Consider the following 23,042-nt stretch of genomic DNA (forward strand, 5'->3'; position numbering starts at 1 on the left):
CTCAGTCTCACTTTTGTTTTTCACTATGGCCCGAATGAATCGGCCTGCACCTGTGGAGGTCTGCTACAAGAACATGAGATTCCTGATAACCCACAACCCGACCAATGCTACGCTGAACACCTTCATTGAGGTAAGTCCACATAAGGCAACTTGTAAAAGGCTTTATTGGGTGGTAAAATTGTGAGTGTGTGTGTTAAGTGCCGTCAAGTCGCTTCCAACACATGGCGACCCTATGAATCAATGTCCTCCAAAACGTCCTATCTTTAACAGCCTTGCTCAAGTCTTGCAAATTGAGGGCCGTGGCTTCCTTTATTGAGTCAACCCATCTCTTGTTGGGTCTTCCTCTTTTCCTGCTGCTGTCGTCAATCAAAAGTGCATTCCCCCCCCGCCCAACTGATCAACTTTAATTGGCCACCCAAACTTGTCTTGAGGTTTAGAACCAAGAGCAGAAACAGAGTTTGGGGTGATAAAGCATCTTATCCAGAAATTAGATTCAGTTGGGTAGTTATGTCGGCCGGCAGTAGAAGAGCAAGATGACCAACAGGATTTCTAGGGTATGCGCTTTCAAGAGACAAAGCGTGGTATCTGATGAAAGGGAGCTTTGACTCTCAAAAGCTTATACCAAGGGTGTCAAAGATAAGGCCCACAGACTGACTCCAGGCCTTTGAGCGCTATTATCTGGCCCACAAGCCAAGGCAGCCACCCCCTGACTCTCCCCAGTTCCCAACCTGGGCTGGTGAGCCCACTGCAATCTCGCCAGCCGAGGTAGCCACACACACCCCGCTCCCAATTTGGGCAGACAAGTACGCTGCGAGCTTGCCAGACGAGGCAGCCACCCCGCTCCTGATCTGGGCTGGCGAGTACGCTGCGAGCTCAAAAGCCGAGGCAGCCAGCTCACCAGCCGAGGCAGGTACACATGGCTGATCTGGGCTGGTACACATGGCCCAGCCTGACCAAATGACATTTATATCATATCCGGCCCTCATGACACATGAGTTCAACACCCCTGGCTTACACCCTGGAGATCCTGTTTGCCTTTAAGATCCTACTGGACTCAAATCTTGCTTATCCAGAAGTGTAGGGCTAAGAGCCTCTCTCGTCTGGCCTAGTTATCCTGGGATTACCAAAAGTAGCTGGGATCGCTCCAAGGCCTGCTCAGAACAGGCGGTGCAGACGGTTGCAACAAGTGGCACGGCTATTGCCACTTCCCGGCAGCTCCTGCAGAGGCTTGGCCTCCCTTCTGTCAAAGGAAGGGCTCAGCCTCAGGCAAAATCCTTCCACAGTGACTTGGCCCTGCACGTGCCGCGGCAGGACGTGTGGGTAAGGCTGCTGGTGCCTGCTCTCCCGGAGATTGCGTTGCCCCGCAGGCGAGGGGCGAATTATGGGCCTGGATTCCTTTTCAATTGTGTTGCTCCTGGGCTCCAGAAAGTAGGGCAAGGAGCGTCACTTGCTAAAGGGAGCTTGCAGGCAAGGATCAGCCGGTGTTTGGATCAGCCCATAACACAGTTCCTGCAGAAAGCAACTGAGGTCAGCCCGAGCCGGCCGCGAATTGCTTAATTGCTACCTCGCCCTCCCCAGCCAAAGCCAGGCTCAGGGCGGCTTACAACAATATATTCCGTGCTGGCCATAATTAGATGAGAAATAGAGAATAAAACTGCTGCTATCATACTGCCCTTGTAGAAATCTATAGTGAGACCACACTTGGAATACTGTGTACAGTTCTGGTCACCACACCTAAAAAGGATATTGCAGAGCTTGAGAAGGTGCAGAAAAGAGCAACACAAATGATCAGGGGGCTAGAGCAACTGCCCTATGAGGAGTGCTTAGGGCTGTTTAGCTTGGAAAGAAGGCAGCTGAGGGGAGACATGATAGATGTCTATAAAATTATGCATGGCTTGGAGAGGGTGGACAGGGAGAAGCTTTTCTCCCTCTCTCAATACTAGAACGCGGGGTCATCTGCTGAAACTGGAGGGAGATTCAAAACTGATAAAAGGAAGTATTTCTTCAGACAACGCATAGTCAGATTGTGGAATTCCCTGCCTCAGGAAGTGGTGATGGCTGCCAACTTGGAGGGCTTTAAGAGGGGAGTGGACATATTCATGGAGGAGAGGGCTATCCGTGGCTACCAGTCAAAATGGATACTAGTCATGATGCATACCTATTCTCTCTAGTATCCGAGGAGCATGCCTACTTTATTTGATGTGGCCAAAGATGTAAGCAAAGTCCAGAAAGACAATTCCCCTCCTGCCGAGATGCATATCCTGAAGCTGTTCTGCTTCATCCGATGAATTTCTCCACTATCTAAGTCATAGACTGTGGTCGAAGGGGTTCATCATAATGACATTTTTTATGACCCAACCTGCTTTGGCAGACCAGAATGATGCAGATCCTGTCTTCTTCTTTTGTTTGCAAATTGGAACACATTTCATCCCCTTCCAAAGAGTTTTGCTTAGGATGGCGAGATTCAAGTCCAGTACCACCTTAGAGACCAGCAAGATTTCCGGGGTATGAGTTTATTTGTTTTTTTAATTCCCTTTTTATTTTCTACTATTAACATACAAACACACATACATTGCAATCAAAACAAAAACAGCACAATACAATCACTAACACTTCAATATGCCTAAATGTGTTTTAGTTGGGTGAACATACAAAATCTTAGTTGGCTGAATATACAGAATTTTGTTTTCATCTTACAATCTGCCCTGCAATACGCTGTTCTATTTTTGAAATATTGAACTTACTGCTTTTTATACGATCATGTTTCTCAAGACGTATATGCATTGTAATTACACAATATAGCTAAACTGTATTAAATCATGTTGATCCCTTTGTAAGGGGTATGAGTTTTCGAGAGTCAGAGCTCCCTTCATCAGACTCTCGAAAACTCACACCCCGAAAATCTTGTTGGTCTCTAAGGTACTACCGGACTTCAACTACAGACCAAAATAATTCCCAGTGCAATGAACTTTTAGTTTGTAGCTGCTGCTTCTCTGTTCTCCCCCCGCTCGCCCTTTTTTAGCTCATCTCGAGCTCATAAACATTTGCTTGACAAATTTCTTTGCCCTCCTTAATACCTGGGCTGGTGGCCAGGGTGTGCTGTTTTTAGCAGTACCGTCCCGTCTCCCCCATCCAGAACTGAGACTGTTGTCCACAGATGTTGATCTGGTTACGGGGGCAACTGGTTCAATTGCTGCATACCTACAAGGATGTAAAAATAAATGCCCTTGTTTACTCTATGGAAGGAGCAGCAAAAGATACCCAGCCTTCCCTGGCTGCGGTGAACTTTCTCTAAAGTGTGTTCGGCGGGGATAATCATATGGGGGGAACAACAGTCCAGTTTCCCCATGAATTCTACTTTTAGTTTGTCTCTCAGGTGGCTTGGTTTACATATAAGGAGGGTTTCTCCTGCCTTCCCATCTAGATAGATAGAATCATAAAGTTGGAAGGGGCCATACAGGCCATCTAATCCAACACTCCTGCTCTACGCAGGATCAGCCTAGAGCATCCCTGACAAGTGCTTGTCCAGCCTCTGCTTAAAGACAGCCAGTGTGGGGGAGCTCACCACCTCCCCAGGCAGCTGAGTCCACTGCCGAACAACTCTTACTGTAAAAAAAAAAATCCTAATATCCAGCTGGTACCTTTCCACCCTCAGTTTAAACCCATTATTGCGAGTCCTATCCTCTGCCGCCAACAGGAACAGCTCCCAGCCCTCCTCTAAGTGACAGCCCTTCAGATACTTCAAGAGAGCAATCATGTCCCCCCTCAACCTCCTCTTCTCCAGACTAAATATTCCCAACTCCCTCAACCTTTCGTCGTAGGACTTGGTCTCCAGGCCCCTGATCATCCTCATCACTCTCCTCTGCATCCGCTCCATTCTGTCCACATCCCTTTTGAAGTGAGGCCTCCATAACTGCACGCGCTACTCCAGATGTGGCCTGACCAATGCCGTGTACAGCAGGACTATGACATCTTGCAATCTGGATGTTATGCCTCTTGCTGCACCCCAAGATCACACTGGCTGCTCATATTTAACTTAACAGTCCACCCGTACCCCAAGATCTTGTTCACACACACTGCTGCCCAGAAGTGTATCCTCCATCCAGTATGCATGTCCCTCATTTCTGTTCCCCAGATGTAGAACTTGGCACTTATCCTTGTTGAACTGCATCTTGTTCACATCCGTCCACTTTTCCAGTGTGTTCAGATCTTGTTGAATTCTGTCTTTTATCTTCTGGTGAGGTCGCTGCTCCTCCCAATTTGGTGTCATCTGCAAATTTAATGAGTAGTCCCTTCACAGTCCCTCTGCTATTGGCATCTCTAGCCTAACACTTCTGTAGTTTTGAACCAGTGTTGGCCAGACTTGGCCTCAATTTCAGCAGTCTGGAAGCCATTGTGATTTTCTCTGCAGCTTAGTTAAGATACTTCGGTCTAAATCTGCCCAAAATGTTAGTGAGGGTGTGAACTGTCAGATCAGAACAGACCCAGAATCTCAGGAGGGGGCCGGAGGAATAAGATCCAGCTGCTTCCATGTTTTGATTTTGGCTGGAGTATTAGAGAATAAGAGAGCTGTCGTGGTTAAGAGCAGCGGACTCTAATCTGGAGAGCCAGGTTTGATTCCCAGCTCCTCCACTTGAGCGGCGGACTCTAATCCGGAGAACCAGGTTGGTTTCCCCACTTCTCCACATGAAGCCTGCTGGTGGATGACTGTGGGCTAGTCACAGCTGTCTTAGAGCTCTCTCAGCCCAGATGGAGGCAGGCAATGGCAAACCACCTCCAAACATCTCTTCCCTTGAAAACCCTATGGGGTCTCCATAAATCAGCTATGACTTGACAGCGCACGCACACACATTAGTGAATGCCATGACCTGGATGGCCCAGATTAGCCCAATCTCATCAGATCTTGGAAGCTACGCAGGGTCAGCCCTGGTTAATACTTGGACAAGAGACCCCCAAGGATACCCAGAGTCACTATGCACAGGCAGGCAACAGCAAAGTCAGCTGCAATTTGACAGGGGGGAAAATAAGTTAATATTTCTCAAACAGCATCGGATTACCAACAGTGCTATTTAGAGACAGAAATCAATAGTGGGGTAATTTATAGGTGCCAGAAGTCATGCAGTACTCAAGTTCTTCTTGGGGGCGGATCCTTTCCCTTTAGAATAATTAAACATGTAGAGACTGAGCTTCAGATTTGGCAATCTCTGACTGGGGTATTGCCTCTGACAGAGTCACCAGATGACCGTCGCTAAACCAGTGCTCTTTCCTGCTGAGTCCCACATCTATAATCGAATAGCGAAGGGTCCACATTACTCCAGTTATGAAAGCAGCAAAACCAGGTCACCCAGAAATGGAGTAGAAGTTTCGACGTTTTGGGGGGAGAGGGATGTTTGGCCCTCACTAATTTGCAAACAAACAAAAAAACCTCTTGCTCCCCTATGAGGGACTGAGCATGTTGCGGGAGGCATGGAATATGAACAGCAGCTGAGAGATGCAAAAGATATGTGCTGAGAGGTTACTCTGCTCATGTCCCTGAGAGATTACAGAATTCCTGAAGGGGGACATTTAGGGGTGGGGGGATTTCCTGATGTTTATCTGCATCATAGAGTTGGAAGGGGCCATACAGGCCATCTAGTCCAACCCCCTGGTTAACGCAGAACCAGCCTAGAGCATCTCTGACAAGTGTTTGTCCAGCCTCTGCTTAAAGACTGCCAGGGAGGGGGAGCTCACCACCTCCCTAGGCGGCTGATTCCACTGCCGAACAACTCTTACTGTAAACAGCGTTACCTAATATCCAGCCGGTACCTTTCTACCCGCAATTTAAACCTATTATTGCAAGTCCTATCCTCCGTTGCCAACAGGAACAGCTCCCTGCCCTCCTCTAAGCAACAGCCCTTCAAATACTTAAAGAGAGCAATCGTGTCCCCCCTCAACCTCCTCCTTGGACTTTTGCGTCTTCATCCCACCCTTCTGCCAAGGAATGATGCGCACGTTTCCCCCACACTTAATCCTTGCAACAGAGAGTGATTGGACCAACATCAACCGGCGACCTTCATGGCCGTGTAGGGATTTGAACCCAGGCCTCCCAAAGCCTAAACCCCACCCACTGGCCGCTCCACCATGCTGGTTATCCATAATCCCATTCCTGGAGAGGGCTGCCTCTGTTTTCATCTGTGGGCATCTCCAGCGTAGAAAACCACCTATCCCAGCTCTTTACTGGAACTCTGGTACAATGAAGCAGAAAGAATTTCTGGGCTGGTTTCCCAACGAGGGCAGGTGGATTAAAATGATCTTTTTCTTCCTCCTCTCCTGCGCAGGATCTGAAGAAATACGGTGCAACGACCGTAGTGAGAGTGTGTGAAGTAACCTATGATAAGACTCCACTGGAAAAAGATGGCATTACGGTAATGGTAAGTACCCTACACCCACATTCCTAGTTGAGACAGTCCCATGTTTCAATGGGTCAGTTCACAAGCAGAAGAAGAAGAAGAGTTGGTTTTTATACCCCGGTTTTCTCTACCTTTAAGGAGTCTCAAACCGGCTTACAATCACCTTCCCTTCCCCTCCTCACAACAGACACCCTGTGAGGTGCCCTGGGAGGTAGGTGGGGCTGAGAGAGCATGACTAGCCCAAGGTCACCCAGCTGGCTTCATGTGTAGGAACGGGGAAACAAATCCAGTTCACCCAATTAGTGTCCGCTGCTCATGTGGAGGAGTGGGGAATCAAACCCGGTTCTCCAGATCAGAGACCACCGCTCTTAACCACTACACCACGCTGGCTGTCACGCTGGTGTGACGCAACTTCCTTCCTACAGAAATGTAAGGTATGGCTTGCTTTTGTGAGCCCCCACTCCATAAACTAAGCTCTGCTCATACCCCTTGTGATGTTCCTGCTCTCTCTTATGCGGGCCGGGATGTAGATTTGCCTGGCTGTAGAAAGTTCGGGTGAGAGACAATTCCAGTCCCTTCCCATCTCGATCCGATTCTGCTCAGCAGGGCTTCTGAACGTTTCGTAGTGTGCGAATACAGATTATTGAGAGGGGTTTCCAAATGCACAAAGCATTAATGACGGTTGAGAACTTTTGGTCACAGTGAAAGCAAGATCGATAAGCCAGGAAATGTGTCTGTATTTACCGGGTCATGGTTGTACATAATTCCTGCCCCCAGGGAGGTGGTTGTTGGAGCTGTGGCGTGTCTGTAAACTTTACTCAGATCGTAGTAGTTTGGGGACTGTGATGGGATGGAGAAGAAAGGCTTTGCTGTGTATAGTTTGGTTTGCTTTACCGTTCTCTGGTTAGACCTCACCTAGAGTATTGTGTTCAGTTTTTGGGCACCACAATTTAAGAAGGATGTAGACAAGCTGGAGCAAGTCCAGAGGAGGGCAACGAAGATGGTGAGGGGTCTGGAAACCAAGTCCTATGAGGAAAGGTTGAAGGAGCTGGGTATTCTTAGCCTGGAGAGGAGAAGACTGAGAGGTGATATGATAACCAAGTACTTGAAGGGCTGTCATAAAGAGGAGGGTGCCGAGTTGTTTTCTGTTTCCCCAGAAGGTCAGACCAGAACTAACTGGTGGAAATTAAATCAAAAGAGTTTCCATCTAAAGATTAGGAAGTTAAGAGTGGTTCCTGAGTGGAACAGGCTTCTTCGGGAGGTGGTGAGCTCTCCTTCCCTGGAGGTTTTTAAGCAGAGGCTAGATGGCCATCTGTCAGCAATGCTGATTCTTATGACCTTAGGCAGATCATGTGAGGGAAGGCATTTTGGCCATCTTCTGGGCACGGAGTAGGGGTCACTGGGGGTGTGGGGGTGGGAGGTAGTTGTGAATTTCCTGCATTGTGCAGGGGGTTGGATTAGATGGCCCTGGTGGTCCCTTCCAACACTATGATTCTATTTATCTCTTGCCTTGGAAACCCTGCTGTCGCCCTAAATCAGTTGTGACTTGACGGCACTTTCCACCAGTGTAATGCTTACTCATGGGTGAAATGGAAGTTCTCAGGCCCGTTCTGTGCTTTCCTGAGCAGGGAACACCCTCTTCAGAAGCAGGTGCAGAGGGAAATTCAGGGCAGGCAGGCTTGGCTGAGCATGACTTCCGCCGGGAGCTGTAAAGGGTTTTTTTTTTTTAAGGGCTCTAAAAGTTCCTTGCTTGCTTGAGTAAAACCAGCTGCTTGTGTTAACCCCCTGTGATTATCTCATGCGGAATGTATGAAATTATGCGTCCAAGTTCCCCGTTTCAGCAGTTGGCTGGGTTACCCGAAGCCGTCGGCAGGAGAGAAAAAAAAGAGAGCGCAAGAAGAGACAGATCTCGTGAACGCCAGCTCTGCCTCTGTAATTACAAATAATTAAAGGCAGCATTGAGCATTATATGCTGAGTTAGAAGGTGGGGAGGAAGACCAGTGCCCCCAGGTACAGTTCCCGCTGTCCCAGTCCCCCACATGCTTTGAAATCCCTATTCTGGAATATCACTTCAGCCTGTAGTTCAGCGGTTATATATGCTTGCTAGCAATGGATTTCCCAAAGTGGTGGTGTGTGTGTGCTTGTGGTTATATTCTGCACACTAGCTTTCATGGGCCTCAAAATGCAATGTTTGGGCTTTTTCATGGGGTGTCCATTTGGATTGAACACATGAAGCTGCCTTATACTGAATCAGACTCTTGGTCCATCAGAGTCAGTATTGTCTACTCAGACCGGCAGCGACTCTCCAGGGTCTCAGGCAGGGGTTTTTCACATCACCTACTTGCCTGGTTCCTTTAACTGGAGGTGCCGGGGATTGAACCTGGGACCTTCTGCATTCTACGCAGATGCTCTACCACTGAGCCACAGCCCCTCCCCTAACTGGATTACTGGAGTGGATAGCTCTCTTGATCAACGTTTAGGACAGCTGGCGTGGTGTAGTGGTTAAGAGCAGTGGTTTGGAGCGGTGGACTCTGGTTTGGAGAACCGGGTTGGATTCCCCACTCCTCCACATGAGCAGCGGATGCTAATCTGGTGTACTGGATTTGTTTCCCCACTCCTACACATGAAGCCAGCTGGGTGACCTTGGGCTATCCACACTCTCTCAGCCCCACCTGTCTCACAGGGTGTCTGTTGTGGGGTGGGGAAGGAAAGGTGATTGTAAGCCAGTTTGATTCTTCTTTAAGTGGTAGAGAAAGTCGGCATATTAAAACCAACTCTTCTTCTTCAAGCTCTTAATTGGAAAATTAATGGAATTCCCCACCGCACAGCCCCTGTGATCTTCCAGTTGGAATTGGGTCTTGCCTTGGTGGAATGCCAAGCTGAGAAGGCAGCTTTCCACCTTTACTTTAAGCTTCTGTTTCCTGGGGAAGCTTTTCTGGTTTCCTTTCTTTCTTTAATATTCTGATTGCTGTGTTTCACAATGGAGACTCCATCTCCAGTCTAAATTCCAGGTTTTTTTGGGGGGTGTCCCCTGCTTTTTTGTTATCTGTCGGCCCTCAGGCTGCAAGGTAGAGTGGCCACCGGCGGGGGGCATAAGGTTGCCAGCTCCAGGTTAGGAAACTCCTGGTGATTGGGGGGCGGAGCCTAGGGAGGATAGGGTACATCAGTGGGGTACATTGCCACAGAGTCCACCCTCCAATTCATCAATTTTCTCCAGGGGAGCTGATCTCTAGTCTGAAGATGAGGTATCATTCTGGGGGATCCCCAGGTCCCACCTGGAGGCTGGCATCCCTACTGCAAGGCTATCTCTTGATAGAGCACTGGAGGCCTTAGTTTGTTAGTTGGCCCTTGCTAGGGCTCACAGAGCGTGCTCTGCGTTATTTTTTGGTATTGTGCCTCCTTCTCCTCTCCCCTAGAGCAACTGCCCTATGAGGAGCGGTTAAAACGCGTAGGGCTGTTCAGCTTGGGAAGAAGGCGGTTAAGGGGAGACATGATAGAGGTCTATAAAATTGTGCATGGTCTGGAGAGAGTGGGCAGGGAGAAGCTTTTCTCCCTCTCTCATAATACCAGAACGCGGGGTCATCTGCTGAAGCTGGAGGGTGACAGATTTAAAACAGATAAAAGGAAGTGTTTCTTCACACAACGCATAGTTCAATTGTGGAACTCCCTGCCCCAGGATGTGGGGATGGCTGCCAACTTGGAAGGCTCGAAGAGGGGAGTGGACATGTTCATGGAGGAGAGGGCTATCCATGGCTACTAGTCAAAATGGAGACAAGTCGCGATACATACCTATTCTCTCCAGGATCAGAGGAGCATGCCTATTATATTAGGTGCGGTGCAACACAGGCAGGATGGTGCTGCAGTCGTCTTGTTTGTGGGCATCCTTAGAGGCACCTGGTTGGCCGCTGTGTGAACAGACTGCTGGACTTGATGGGCCTGGGTCTGATCCAGCAGGGCCTTTCTTGTGTTTTTATGATAGCGATTTTGGCTGTGGCAAAAATTCTGGCTGTTGTGCCGTCAGCACAAGGGTGGGATTTGGCTGGCATTAGAGTGGATTTGTGTTGTCTAAGACCGTTGGGTCATCGGATAAAAGAACGAGGCTATTAGGTCAGCAGAAAAGCAATGTTTGGCAGTTCTAGAAACAGCATCCCTTCCCTCCACCAAGAAAGACAAGACCGTGTTAGTCTACTAGTTAGAGCAGGGGTGTCCAACTCAATTGTTGTGAGGGCCGGAGATGACACGAGTGCCACCTGGTCGGGCCGAGCCATGCCTCGCTAGCCCAGATCGAGAGTGGGAGGGGGTGGCGGCATCTGCTGGCTTGCGGGCAAAATAAGAGCTCCCAAGGGGCCGATCCGGATGCTTGACACCCCTGAGTTAGGGTGCTCAACCAAGGAGACCCGGGTTGAAATCCGTGAACCTCCCTGAGTGACCTTGGGCCATTTTCAGGAGGCCAAATACAAGAGACAAAATACCCAGTACAAAATACACACTATCGCAACATCTAATCTGCATACCATATACCAGTGGTTCCCAACCTTTTTTTGACCAGGGACCACTAGGACTTTTTTGTTCAGTGCAGGGACCCCAAGGTTCAAAATAAAAATTCCAAGAATTTGAAAATAAACTTTAATCATAACTGTTAGTTAAACATTAAGCTTAGAATAATATTTGAATATATATATTTATAATAGAGAACTTTTAATTGAAAATATTAATTTATTATGGGTTTATAACTTTGTTTCGCGGACCTTAATTTAGTTCTCGCGGACCCCTGGTTGGGAACCAGTGCCATATACAGACAACATACATACAACATTAAACATTGAGACTTACTCTGGTCTGGGTCTATAGTTAGTTTTAGCATTTCTAACAACTACTGAACAATATGATTATTAGTTGATCAGATGCGGCGGGCTAATGCTTTCTTTATGTATTATATCGTTCAGTAATTTGTGACACCATAGATTGTATCTTATTCTACTCACATGGGATTATTAAATTTTTGCCTATTACTTATTGTGGTTACGTAATGTTAGACTGACATACATATGAAGCCTGTTAATAGGGTTGCCAACTCCGGGCTGGGAAATTCCTGGAGATTTGTGGGTGGAGCCTGTGGAGGGTTGGAATTTGGGGAGGGGGCGTCCTCAGCAGGTTTGATGCCGTAGAGTCCACCCTCCAGAGCAGCCGTTTTCTCCAGGGGAACCAATGACTGCCGTCTGGCGATCAGTTGTAATTTTGAAGAAGAAGAGTTGGTTTTTATATGCTGACTTTCTCTACCTCTTAAGGGAGAATCAAACCAGTTTAGAATCACTTTCCTTTCCCCTCCCCACAACAGACACCCTGTGAGGTGGGTGGGGCTGAGAGAGCTGCGACTAGCCCAAGGTTGCCCAGCTGGCTTCACGGGTAGGAGCGGGGAAACAAATCCAGTTCACCAGATTAGCCTCTGCCGCTCACGTGGGGGAGTGGGGAATCGAACCCGGTTCTCCAGATCAGACTCCACCGCTCCAAACCACCTCTCTCAACCACTACACCACGCTGGCTCTCTTTGGGAGGTCTCCAGGCCCCATGTGGAGGTTGGCAACCCTACTCCCCCTCCTTCAGGCACCGGCAGCGGAGTCCTGCATCACGGGCCGGGCATGGGCCCAAGGAGGAGGTTAACGGTTGCAGCTGGTAAAGGTTCACCGCGAGGACAGAACCCGTCTACTGCTGGTTGCGTCGGCGCGGGATGCAATTTGGGCTTTGGCTGCCCCCTCTCTCTGTTCCGGAGGTTTTGAGCAGAGCACGCACAGGAAGGAGAAGTCTTTTAAGCAGGCCGGCTCCGCCCGAGGGAGAGGCCCGCAGGAAAGGGGGAAGTTGGGGAGGGGAGGGGAGACCGGTTTCCCTTTAGAGCCAGGAAGCGCAGCTTGGAAAGCAACTCCCGTTTTCTGGCCCGTGAACGAAACGTTTCCTTCGGCTGACTCTGGCATCCAGGGGCTGACTGACGTCCATCCACAGGGGGGGGGGGGGGGAGAATGCGACTTTACCAACCTTCCCTTCCTATCCAAGGTAAATAGGATAGTCCGTTGCAAGCCTCTGGACTGCAAATTGCAGTGAACAGCTGGATTTGCGTTCGGGAGCACCTTAAAATCACAGACTCACAAAGTTGGAAGGGGCCATACAGGGCATCTAGTCCAACCCCCTGCTTAACGCAGGATCAGATTAAAACATCCCTGACCAGGGCTTGTCCAGCTTCTGCTTAAAGACTGCCAGTGAGGGGGAGCTCACCACCTCCCTAGGTAGCTGAGGCCACTGTTGAATAACTCTTAATGTAAAAAAAAATGTTTCCTAATATCCATCCGGTACCATTCCTCCTGCAATTTAATCCAATTATTGCTAGTTCTATCCTCTGCTGCCAGCAGGAACAGCTCCCTGCCCTCCTCGTAATTGACAGCCCTTCAAATACTTCAAGAGAGCAATCCTCGACCTCCTCTTCTCTTGGCTGAGCATTCCCAAGTCCTTCAGCCTTTCCTCGTAGGGCTTAGTCTCCAGGTCCCTGATCATCCTCGTCGCTCTCCTCTGCACTCGCTCCATTCTGTGAACTATGCCACGGTCCACTGTGCTTTATGCAAAACAAGTCAGGCATAAAAAACATGTGGGGAAGAAGAAGAGGAGGCGGAGGAGGAGTTGTTTTTTATATGCCAACTTTCTTCCACTTGGGAGAATCAAACCGGCTTACAATCACCTTCCCCTCCCCACAACAGACACCCTGAGAGAGCTCTAAGAGAGCTGTGACTAGCCCAAGGTCACCCAGCTGGCTTCATGTGTAGGAGCGGGGAAATCGAACCCGATGCTCCGCTCATGTGGAGGGGTGGAGAAACCAACACGGTTCACCAGATTAGCCTCCGCCGCTCATGTGGAGGAGTGGAGAATCGAACCCGGTTCTTCAGATCTGACTCTACCACTCCAAACCACCGCTCTTAACCACTACACCTCACTGGCTCTCAATGTGTGTGTGTGTGTTTAATATAGTCCAAAATAAGTGTGTGTGTATTCTTCCTTCTGTCCCTTCCTCTAGGACTGGCCATTTGATGACGGAGCGCCCCCGCCCTCCAAAATTGTTGACGACTGGCTGAATCTGCTGAAGACAAAGTTTTGTGAAGACCCCGGCAGCTGTGTGGCTGTTCATTGTGTGGCTGGCCTGGGACGGTAAGTGGGCGAGCTTCCTGGATCTCAGGACCACAGGATTCGCATCCTTCTGTTCCAAGCTCTGTGTGCTGGTGTTTCTAATAATAATAATAATTTTAAAAAACAACTGCGTTAGCCACCCAAATTCTGTAAGGCAGGGGTGGAGAACCTTTTTTCCGCCAAGGGCCATTTGGATATTTATAACATCATTCGCGGGCCATACAAAATTATCAACTTAAAAATTTACCGACCAAGCCCCAAGCAGGCAGCTGCCCCAAATGACACCCCCCCACACACACACGGGCACGCAGGCAGTCATCCAACCAGTGGCGCACTCGCCCACCTGGTGGCACAGGATGGTCTGTTGCACCAGCCGGGCGTAGCCGTCCAGGAGAAGACTGAGAGGTGATATGATAACCATCTTCAAGTACTTGAAGGGTTGTCATATAGAGGAGGGTGCCGAGTTGTTTTCAGTTGCCCCAGAAGGTCGGACCAGAATCAGTGGGTTGAAATTAAATCAAAAGTGTTTCCATCTAGACATTAGGAAGAACTTTCTAACAGAGCAGTTCCTCAGTGGAACAGGCTTCCTCGGGAGGTGGTGAGCTCTCCTTCCCTAGAGGTTTTTAAGCAGAGGCTAGATGGCCATCTGCCAGCAATGCTGATTCTATGACCTTAGGCAGATCATGAGAGGGAGGGCACCTTGGCCATCTTCTGGGCGTGGAGTAGGGGGTCACTGGGGGTGTGGGGGGGAGGTAGTTGTGAATTTCCTGCATTGTTCAAGGGGTTGGACTAGATAACCCTGGTGGTCCCTTCCAACTCTATGATTCTCTGATTTTACGTGCATGTGTGAATCAGCCTGGAGCCTGTGGCTATCGAGACCTTTCTCTACAGTGACAAAATGTGCAGGGGGGGGATTCTTCTTGTAAGACCCCCTGCAGTTAAGGCTGAACAGATCTGAAAATGGCTCAATTCTCAAGCAGAGGCAATGAATGTTGTTTTTCTGCATGTAGGAACAAAACCTTGCGGGGTCTTTCCAGGCCCATAATTTTCTTTTTAATGAGGCAGGCAAGAGTGTTTCCAACAGCTGGCTTTCACTGTTACCTTCCCCTCGCTTTTCTAGGGCTCCTGTTCTGGTTGCGCTGGCCCTGATCGAGAGTGGAATGAAATACGAAGACGCCATTCAGTTCATTAGACAGTAAGTACTCGACAGTAAACCGCCGAGCTGCCTGTTAATATCCAGACGAACAGCCGGGCTGCAGAATGGCTCGTCTGGGGAGCATCTTCAGGCGTGCCCAGCAGGAATTGCTGGTGACTACAGGATGAGTACCCAGCTTGCTGGGGGTAAAGGGAGGACGACTGGGGAAGGCACTGGCAAACCACCCCATAAACATTCAAGGCCAAAAGTCATACAACTGAAAGTTATACGATTAAAAGGTTATGTCAGTGCACATTGTCTATATAAATTTATTACAGGTTAAAATCTAATAGCACATGTAATATATGGCCCTACAAAAGCCTACAAATCAATATACTCATATAACACAATTGTGTGTGTTAAGTGCCGTCAAGTCGCTTCCAACTCATGGTGACCTTATGGATCAGTGCCCTCCAAAATATCTTCCTTGGAGCGGATTCCTGTCACCCCCAGCAGCAGCAGCTCTTCTCAGGTCTTGCAAATTGAGGGCTGTGGCTTCCTTTACAGAGTCAATCCATCTCTTGTTGGGTCTTCCTCTTTTCCCTCAATGTTTCACAAACTCATGTCTTCTCATATTGTGACTTGTCTAATTGTGTTATATGAGTTATATGTGTTAAAGGTAAAGGTCCCCTGTGCAAGCGCTGGGTCATTCCTGACCTATGGGGTGATGTCACTTTGTTTATGGGGTGGTTTGCCAGTGCCTTCCCCAGTCACCTTCCCTTTACCCCCAGCAAGCTGGGTACTCATTTTACCGACCTCAGAAGGATGGAAGGCTGAGTCAACCTTGAGCCAGCTACCTGAACCTGACTTCTGTCGGGATCGAACTCAGGTCGTGAGCAGAGCTTGAACTGCAGTACTGCAGCTTACCACTCTGCGCTATGGGGCTCCTATATGTATTACATGAGTTATATGTGTTATATGAGTATATTTATTTGGTAGGCTTTTGCAGGGCCATATATGTGTTACATTTTAAGCTGTGATAAACTTATATAGACAATGTGCCCTGATATAACCTTTTAATCATATGACTTTTGGCCTTGAATGTTTCTTTGTTTTTTCTTGACCTTTTGGGTACTTAGTTCTGTTTTTTAGGGTTAAGTTCCCCCTCCTTTTTGGGGGGGCTAAAGTGGTACAGCACAGATGGAGGGTGGCTGTTTCGTCTGCCGTTGGGGACCGTTAAGCCCTCAGGCTGTGGTCATCTCATTGCCGGCAACACCTTTCGATGGTCCCTAAGCTCTCTTCCATAGCGGGTGATGGGAATCGAGTGTCGTCCTCATGTCAGCGGGTCATCTGGGGTTCGGGCAGGACTGAAATGAACCCTGGGATCTAGGAAAAACTGGCCGGGCAGAATGGCAGAGGATTACGGCCCATCTGCCTTCCTAGCTTGGCTTGGCGAGAATAGCTGTGAGCTCTCTTCCTCGGAGCGGATTCCTGTCACCCCCAGCAGCAGCAGCTCTCTGGCATTTGCTGTCAATCCTTCCTCTAATGTCCTGAGCACGTTCGGCTCCGGCTGCCGAAATGGGGCTGGTTCGGTCTCTCAGGGGCACTCGGCTGAGGCCTGTGGGCTCCGGAAAGGCTGAAGGGAGTTGGCTGGAAGCATCAGGACTCGCTTCTTCTTGAACCACAAGGAAAGACGGCATATAAATGTTTTAACAAAAATTAAAAGCCCGCCCATCTGCATCTGGAATCCAGGCACCGTGGCTCCCCCTCCCAGTAGCTTCCCCAGTTTTTCCACCTCAGGGACCATATTTGGGTCTCTAATGGCTTTGTGGCACTTATACCTATTTCTTGATAACCCCTCATTTCTTAAGAGCTTTTTTATCTTGCTAGACTGAGGATCTATTATTCCTCTTCTAACAGATCAGACTAGTAACTCTGTATCTGAGCTAATCCCCTATTTATTAAGTGACAGTGATCCTAAGTTTACATTGGCAGTGGCAAAATTACCTCGGTCTTTATATCCCTTAAATGATAGATTTAGAATTGTGCTGCTCAAGATTTATGAATCAAGGAGCTTCTTTTTTAATATATTTTATTAATAGCTTCAAAGTACATAGCAAAACAAATCCAATACACAGTAAAGTACAATGTTATAAATCTAAGGTGTGTTTGGGTTTGGATAATCATTAAACTCTTCTATGTTCTGTCAAAAAGAATTAATATGTAAGGAGATTCCTCTGCATTCCCTATGTGATGTAGTCCTGATAAAACCTCCTCAAAATCTTTAACATAAAATAACAACATTGGACTCCAGCTAATTCTGAAATTTAATGGGCTCTTGGTATAAAATAGTAAATTTGGGAAATTACTACCTTTGCAAGTAACTAGATGGAATGCAAAAAATCTTGCCAGCATGTATGAAATTAACAACAAACAACTAGAATCAAGAAGCTCCTAAGGGGGGAAAGGAAAGGAAACAGGAAAAGCCGATATCTGGCTCAGGAAACCCTCAATATCAGGCAGAGACCCGAACATGGTCCCCGCTCACACTCTGCTGCGCACTTTGACCTTTGGCTGTGTTGACTTTTCCGGAGCATGGCCCGATGCCCCTGCCCAGCTGGCCATTCTTCCTGACAAATTGTTAAATAGCTCGAGGGCCAGGTTCCCATGGATCGGCTGGGACACCCTGCCCCCATGGATCAGCTATGACCCCCAGCTGTGATTTGCCCTCCTCCATTCTACCATATGAGATAGCAATGCACAATCACAGTGTAATAAAGAAGCACATGTAAATTAATTAACTTGCCAATTTAACAAGCTTTTTACTTTATACTGTCCACATACTATCTTTATGCTATCCACAAAAATTATCAGTATAGCACATGAAGCTGCCTCATACTGTATCAGACCCTTGGCCCATCGAAGTCAGTATTATCTTCTCAGACTGAAAGTGGCTCTCCAGGGCCTCAGGCAGAGAGGTCTTTCACATCACCTACTTTCCTGGTCCCTTTGGTATCTTCCAAATTAATAGTTGTGTATTCCAAAAATCCCGAGGAACAACTACAAAGTATTGTGTAAACTTAACAGCCTTATCCTGTATGATATGCCTGTGCATAATTGTTACGATTCTCAAAGTTCAAAATAATATGGCTTATAAATAGCATCTCATATACATATAACAATCTTGTCCTGAATAGAGCTGTGGACGAGACGCCAGGCTTTGGTAACTGGTTTTGTCAAAGAGGTATCTGTATTCATTTGATTTCCTTAGTAAATTAGGTATGTCTGCCCAAGGTCTCTAAATTTTGTTATTCACTCGACTCTGTGCATCATCAGTGTTTCCATTCTGATTAAGGCTGTTCTTGCTGGAAATCATTCTTTGTTACCCGGTGCTTGTGCATTGCTGTCGCGTATGGTTTTCTCCTGCCTTGTAACTCAGGGATGTCAAACTCATTTGTTACGAGGGCCGGATATGACATAAATGTCACTTGGTCGGGCCGGGCCACGTGACATTAAAATTTAATGTCAGGTACTGGAGATACACTTTATAGAAGACAAATGCAAAGCCAATTAATGATATTATTTTTTACTTAAATTACAAACATGCTTAAAACAATAACACTCTTACAGTATTTTCTTTTATTTAACAGTCTTTGATAATTGACGCTTCGGGAGCGGGGTGGTGGTGGCTACCCTTGCAGCCGAGACTGCAGCAGCCTCGCCAGTCCAGTTTTGGATGGGAGAGATGGCTCACGGGCCAAATAAGAGCTCTCAAGGGGCCCAAATCCAGCCCCCGGGCCTTATGTTCGACACCTCTGATGTAACTCCCTTCGTACGTTAGCTCCTCCATTCTATAGCGTGCAGGGAATTCAACCCAAACTGGTCACTGCGGGAGGGATTTTCCTCCAGGGAAGAAGCTTTGCCAAACCGCTGGCCAAGAACGCCCAGTGACGGGCATGTTTTGGCGCGCGAACCTCACCTCTGTGTTTTCCCTTCTCAGGAAGCGCCGAGGGGCGATCAACAGCAAGCAGCTGACGTACCTGGAGAAGTACCGGCCGAAGCAGCGGCTCCGTTTCAAGGACCATCAGAACCACAAGAACAAGTGCTGCATCATGTAACCTCAGTAAAAACAGCCTCTTGCCAAAACACGTACACACACACACACACATGACGCAACACAACGCAGACACACAGACAGGGAGGGCTCGGTATTGACCTTTCCCATTGGGGCTCTCTTAAAAAGTATCGCTGTATCCATGACTCTCTTTTGAAGCCTGGGGGGAAAGAGAGCAGAGCCCTTGGAGCTCAGAGGCAAGGGGTTCCTCTTCTCTCTTTCTTCCGCAGACGCTGCCTATAAGCCGATCTCTTGGCGACGACAGGGTAACCCCCAACCCCTTCCCACCAGTGCAATAACTCCTCTTTCCTGTTGCTTTCCTAAGGCCCGAGTAGGTGCACTGTCAAGCCGACAGGGATCTGTCGGGCCCGCCTTGGCTTACCCCTGCTCATTTCCAGGGTCTGCTTGAGCCAGAACGGAGGGCGCTTTCACACATTCAAAAAAATGCACTTTCAATCCATTTTCAATGCACTTTGCAGCTGGATTTTACTGTGTGAAACTGCAAAATCCACTTGCAAACGGTCATTAAAGTGCGTTGAAAGTGGATTGAAAGTGCATTATTCAGTACGTGTGAACGTGCCCAGAGTCTTTTGCGGACCACGAATGGCACAGACAATTCACACTGCCCGGCCTCGCTCTGAGAACAATGCCTGCGGGGGGAGCAGGGGACATTTTTTTCTGCCCCCCTCCCACCTGGTTACAAGCTATTCTAAGGGGTGGAAAACTGCAGAGGATAGGCTAACTGTCTGGTGTGGGGGATAGTGTTTAGGCAGATTAAGGGGTGGGGGGGGTACTGTTGATTGTAGTGTTCAGTGTAGCCGTGGGGCCCCTATTGTGATTGTTGGGGGGAGAGCTTCTTCCTCCTCCAATGCCCCAAGTTGCAGTAAAGTTGGTTGCTCGTATGGATCTCATGAAAGGGAAGCGCGTGGTTCATAGAAGCTTGTTTATGCCTTCTAGGGGGGTGATAGGGTAAAAAATCAGTCTCTGAACTAATCGTAGGAGGAGAGTTCCAAAATTTGTGGCGCAAGACTTGGAACCAGCTAGCTGGAGGCAGAGAAACGTCTTGGGTGTGGACAGGATAAGAGTTGAAATGGCAGTTGTGGAGGGGGTTGAACCATCTGATTTCCCCACACACACACACAAAATCAGTGTTTGCAGCACCTAACCCCTGCATGTGCAAACTTTCTCCACAGATGTCGGGAATAGGAAAAGATGCTTGCCAAGCCAGGATGAGCTAGAATTAGAAATAGATTTTTTTAAAAAATAAAGTTGGAAGGGGTCTAAAGATCATCCAGTCCAACCCCCTGCACCATGCAGGATAACTTTAAGCATCCCTGCCCAATAATTATCTAATCTCTGCTTAAACACCTCCAAGAAGGGAGAACCCAAAAGATCCCTGGGCAACCGATTCCATCACTGAACTGCCCTTATTACTAAGATGTTTTTCCTAATATCCTGCCGATATCTCCCCACCCATAATTTAAACCCATTATTACGAGTACCATCCTAAAGCGAGAGCTGAAGTGGAGAAAAGCCAGCTGGGGCATTGTCCATCTAATGCTTTCAACCAAGAGGGGTCTCATCCCAAGGGCCTAGGGGGGACTGGCCCTTGTTGGCTAGCGCTGCATGACACGTGGGCCACCGAGAAAGCCAGCGCCCACTTTGCCTTGCTGTGTTACCCTCTTTGGATCGTGGCCTCAGCATTGCCTGACAGCCGCACTGCCTTCTGCATCCTTCCCCTAAGCCCCTCCTCGCTTAAGGGCTGCCCTCTAAAACCGGAGCTTGCTCGTGCGACTGGCACCCCGCACAACCCTTTGCCTCCATCGCGGCTCTTCGAGGGGCATCCCTATGGCTGCTGCTGGCATCTGATTCTTTCTGCGCATAGGCACACACGGAAACGCATGCTAGCTGCTTCCCGTCAGGGCGGTAAGCCCGTGTCTGGACTGTACCTCCTCAAACCCCCAGAGAGAGGAGATCACAGGACTGACCCCTCCTCCATTCTAATTGCTACAAGTAGGGAGCTCCTCCCCCCCCCCAATCCCTTCACATAACAAAATACCATGTTGTTGGGAAGTATACTTCCTGACATGAAAATTATCTGTGCAAGGATTTGTGGGGGTAGGGAGAGAGCACCCAGTGACGTGGGAAAACTTGGCTGGAGAAGTGCAGAGGGAATAATGTGCTAAGGAAGGGACTTTGAAGGTCTAACAGCTGGAGCTGAGCGATTTTAAGTGATCTGTGACAACATCAGAGTTTGGCCCTTTACTGGATGGCGGTAGGGTCGTGGTTGGTTAGCAAAGTCCTCCTCTGGTTGACGGGGACGGGACCGTTCCTGCATGGAAAGAACGTGAGTCCGTGTCAGCAGTTGGAGAGGTCAGGAAGTGAGGAGAGGATAAGGCGGGGGTCGCCAAAATGGTGTCTGTGGGAGCCGTGGGGCCCACCAACACTTTTCCTGGCACCCGCCAAGTGTTTTTGAGTGGGGCCAGGTGGGCTTTTGCCCAGCAAGGTTTCTGTTTATCGCTTTGGCAGCAGCTGCCACCACTGTGTGACTAAAGTTAGCCGAGGCAGCCATTTTGTGGCTGTGCCCACCATGCTGGGTCAAAATTCAAAGGTGCCCATAGGCTCAAAAAGGTTGGTTAGCCTGTAGCATTCTCCCCCACCCACCCCCTGGTTTTGTGAGGCCTACCACAAGATTCGTACTGCCAGCAGTTTTGGGAGGCAAGCAGGCTAATAAACCTCTTCTCGCTCTTCGTAGGTTGTGAGGAGGGACCAGAGACTCTTAAGGCTTCTGGCGTGCTGTGCTTTTCTCTTCCCTAGAGCTCTTCAGGTCCGCTTGGTTCCCGGCTGCTTCACTTCAATTAAACGTGCAAGATATGACGCATTTTTCTCCACCCCCTTTATGAAGTAAAATGGTGCGGGTGCCACCCAGCTCTTAACCAGGCATGCCAGTTTGCTGGCTCGGTTGTTCGGCCCGTCAGCTCCCCAGCAAAGGCATCCTATGTTCGCGTTCCCTTCTTGGCAGGGCCTGGCAGCGTTTTCCCAAGTCCTGGTTTCCAGTGAGGATTGCGCCCAGGCCGTCTCTGAGACCAGCCTGCTTGAGTAGCGGCAGGGATACATAGCTCGTCCAGTTTGGTGCCAGATCCCACCAGAGGGGAAAGCAAAAAAGGTATGGGAATCCTGGCCCGAATAGAGAAGATGGCATCTTTCCAAATACAATTTCTCAGTGCGCCTGGCATTCTTGCCAATCTCCCTGGTTTCAACAGGCCACTTGGCAGCCTTAGACCTTCCTCTCGCTTGGACGCTCCTTAGAGTTCGCAGACTCCAACTTGAACACATGAAGCTGCCTTACACTGAATCAGATCCCTGGCCCATCAAAGTCAGTATTGTCTATTCAGACTGGCAGCGGCTCTCCAGGGTCTCAGGCAGGGGTCTTTCACATCACCTACTTGCCTAGTGCCTTTAACTGGAGGTGCTGGGGATTGAACCTGGGACCTTCTGCATGCCAAGCAGAGGCTCTACCAGTAAGCCACAGCCCCTCCCCAATATCAGGGCCAGTATCGTCTACTCAGACTGGCAGTTACTCTCCAGTATTCAGTATCTCCAGTATTCAGGCGATTCTAAATCCGCAGCAAGTAAAGCTTAATCCTTCCATGTTTATTACGTTGCTTGTCCCAGATTTTCTCTGCTGTAGGGGCAGGGACCCTGAAAGCCCACTGCTGTTTGCTGACCACCTTCAGCCAGCTCTGTGCCGGTGGCATGTTCCCTGGGCAGGGCCCACATGCTTTCACAACACCTTCACAGTCACAAGAGCCAGGGACTTTTCCCTTTATGAAATCAAAGGTTCTCAGAAACCGTTATGCTCTGCTGTTCTGCGGTGGATTCTGTGCTCTCGCCGCGTTGCGACTACATGCAGCCAGGGTTATACACCCCTCTTGTCTTGAGAGCCAGCGTGGTGTAGTGGTTATGAGCAGAGGACTAATCTGGAGAACCGGGTTCGATTCCCCGCTCCTCCACATGAAGCCAGCTGGGTGACCTTGGGCCAGTCGCAGCCATCTCGGAACTCTCTCAGCCCCACCTACCTCACAAGGTGTCTGTTGCGGGGAGAGGAAGGGAAGGCGGTTGTAAGCTGGTTTGGGACTCCTTAAAGGTAGAGAAAAGCGGGGTATAAAAACCAACTCTTCTTTACTAAATGGCAGCTTGTGGTTTCACAAGTGGCATTTCGGGATGGCAGACGGAA

The 23,042-nt window shown here is 48.9% G+C and overlaps 1 protein-coding gene and 1 non-coding gene across 2 annotated transcripts; one reads left to right on the forward strand and one right to left on the reverse strand.

Moving 5' to 3' along the window:
• PTP4A3 (protein tyrosine phosphatase 4A3) lies at nt 1-21,615 on the forward strand. Its single transcript, XM_056854744.1, has 6 exons — nt 1-130; nt 6,318-6,410; nt 13,447-13,577; nt 14,677-14,751; nt 18,692-18,805; nt 21,561-21,615. The coding sequence occupies exons 1-6, from the start codon at nt 26-28 to the stop codon at nt 21,565-21,567; spliced, it is 525 nt and encodes a 174-aa protein (XP_056710722.1). The 5' UTR covers nt 1-25; the 3' UTR covers nt 21,568-21,615.
• TRNAS-AGA (transfer RNA serine (anticodon AGA)) lies at nt 8,749-8,820 on the reverse strand. Its single transcript has one exon. It is a non-coding gene; the product is annotated as a tRNA-Ser (tRNA).
• Nucleotides 21,616-23,042: the final 1,427 nt, after the last annotated feature.

This window comes from Euleptes europaea, chromosome 8, assembly GCF_029931775.1.
Source record: "Euleptes europaea isolate rEulEur1 chromosome 8, rEulEur1.hap1, whole genome shotgun sequence".
Taxonomy (NCBI): Eukaryota; Metazoa; Chordata; class Lepidosauria; order Squamata; family Sphaerodactylidae; genus Euleptes; species Euleptes europaea.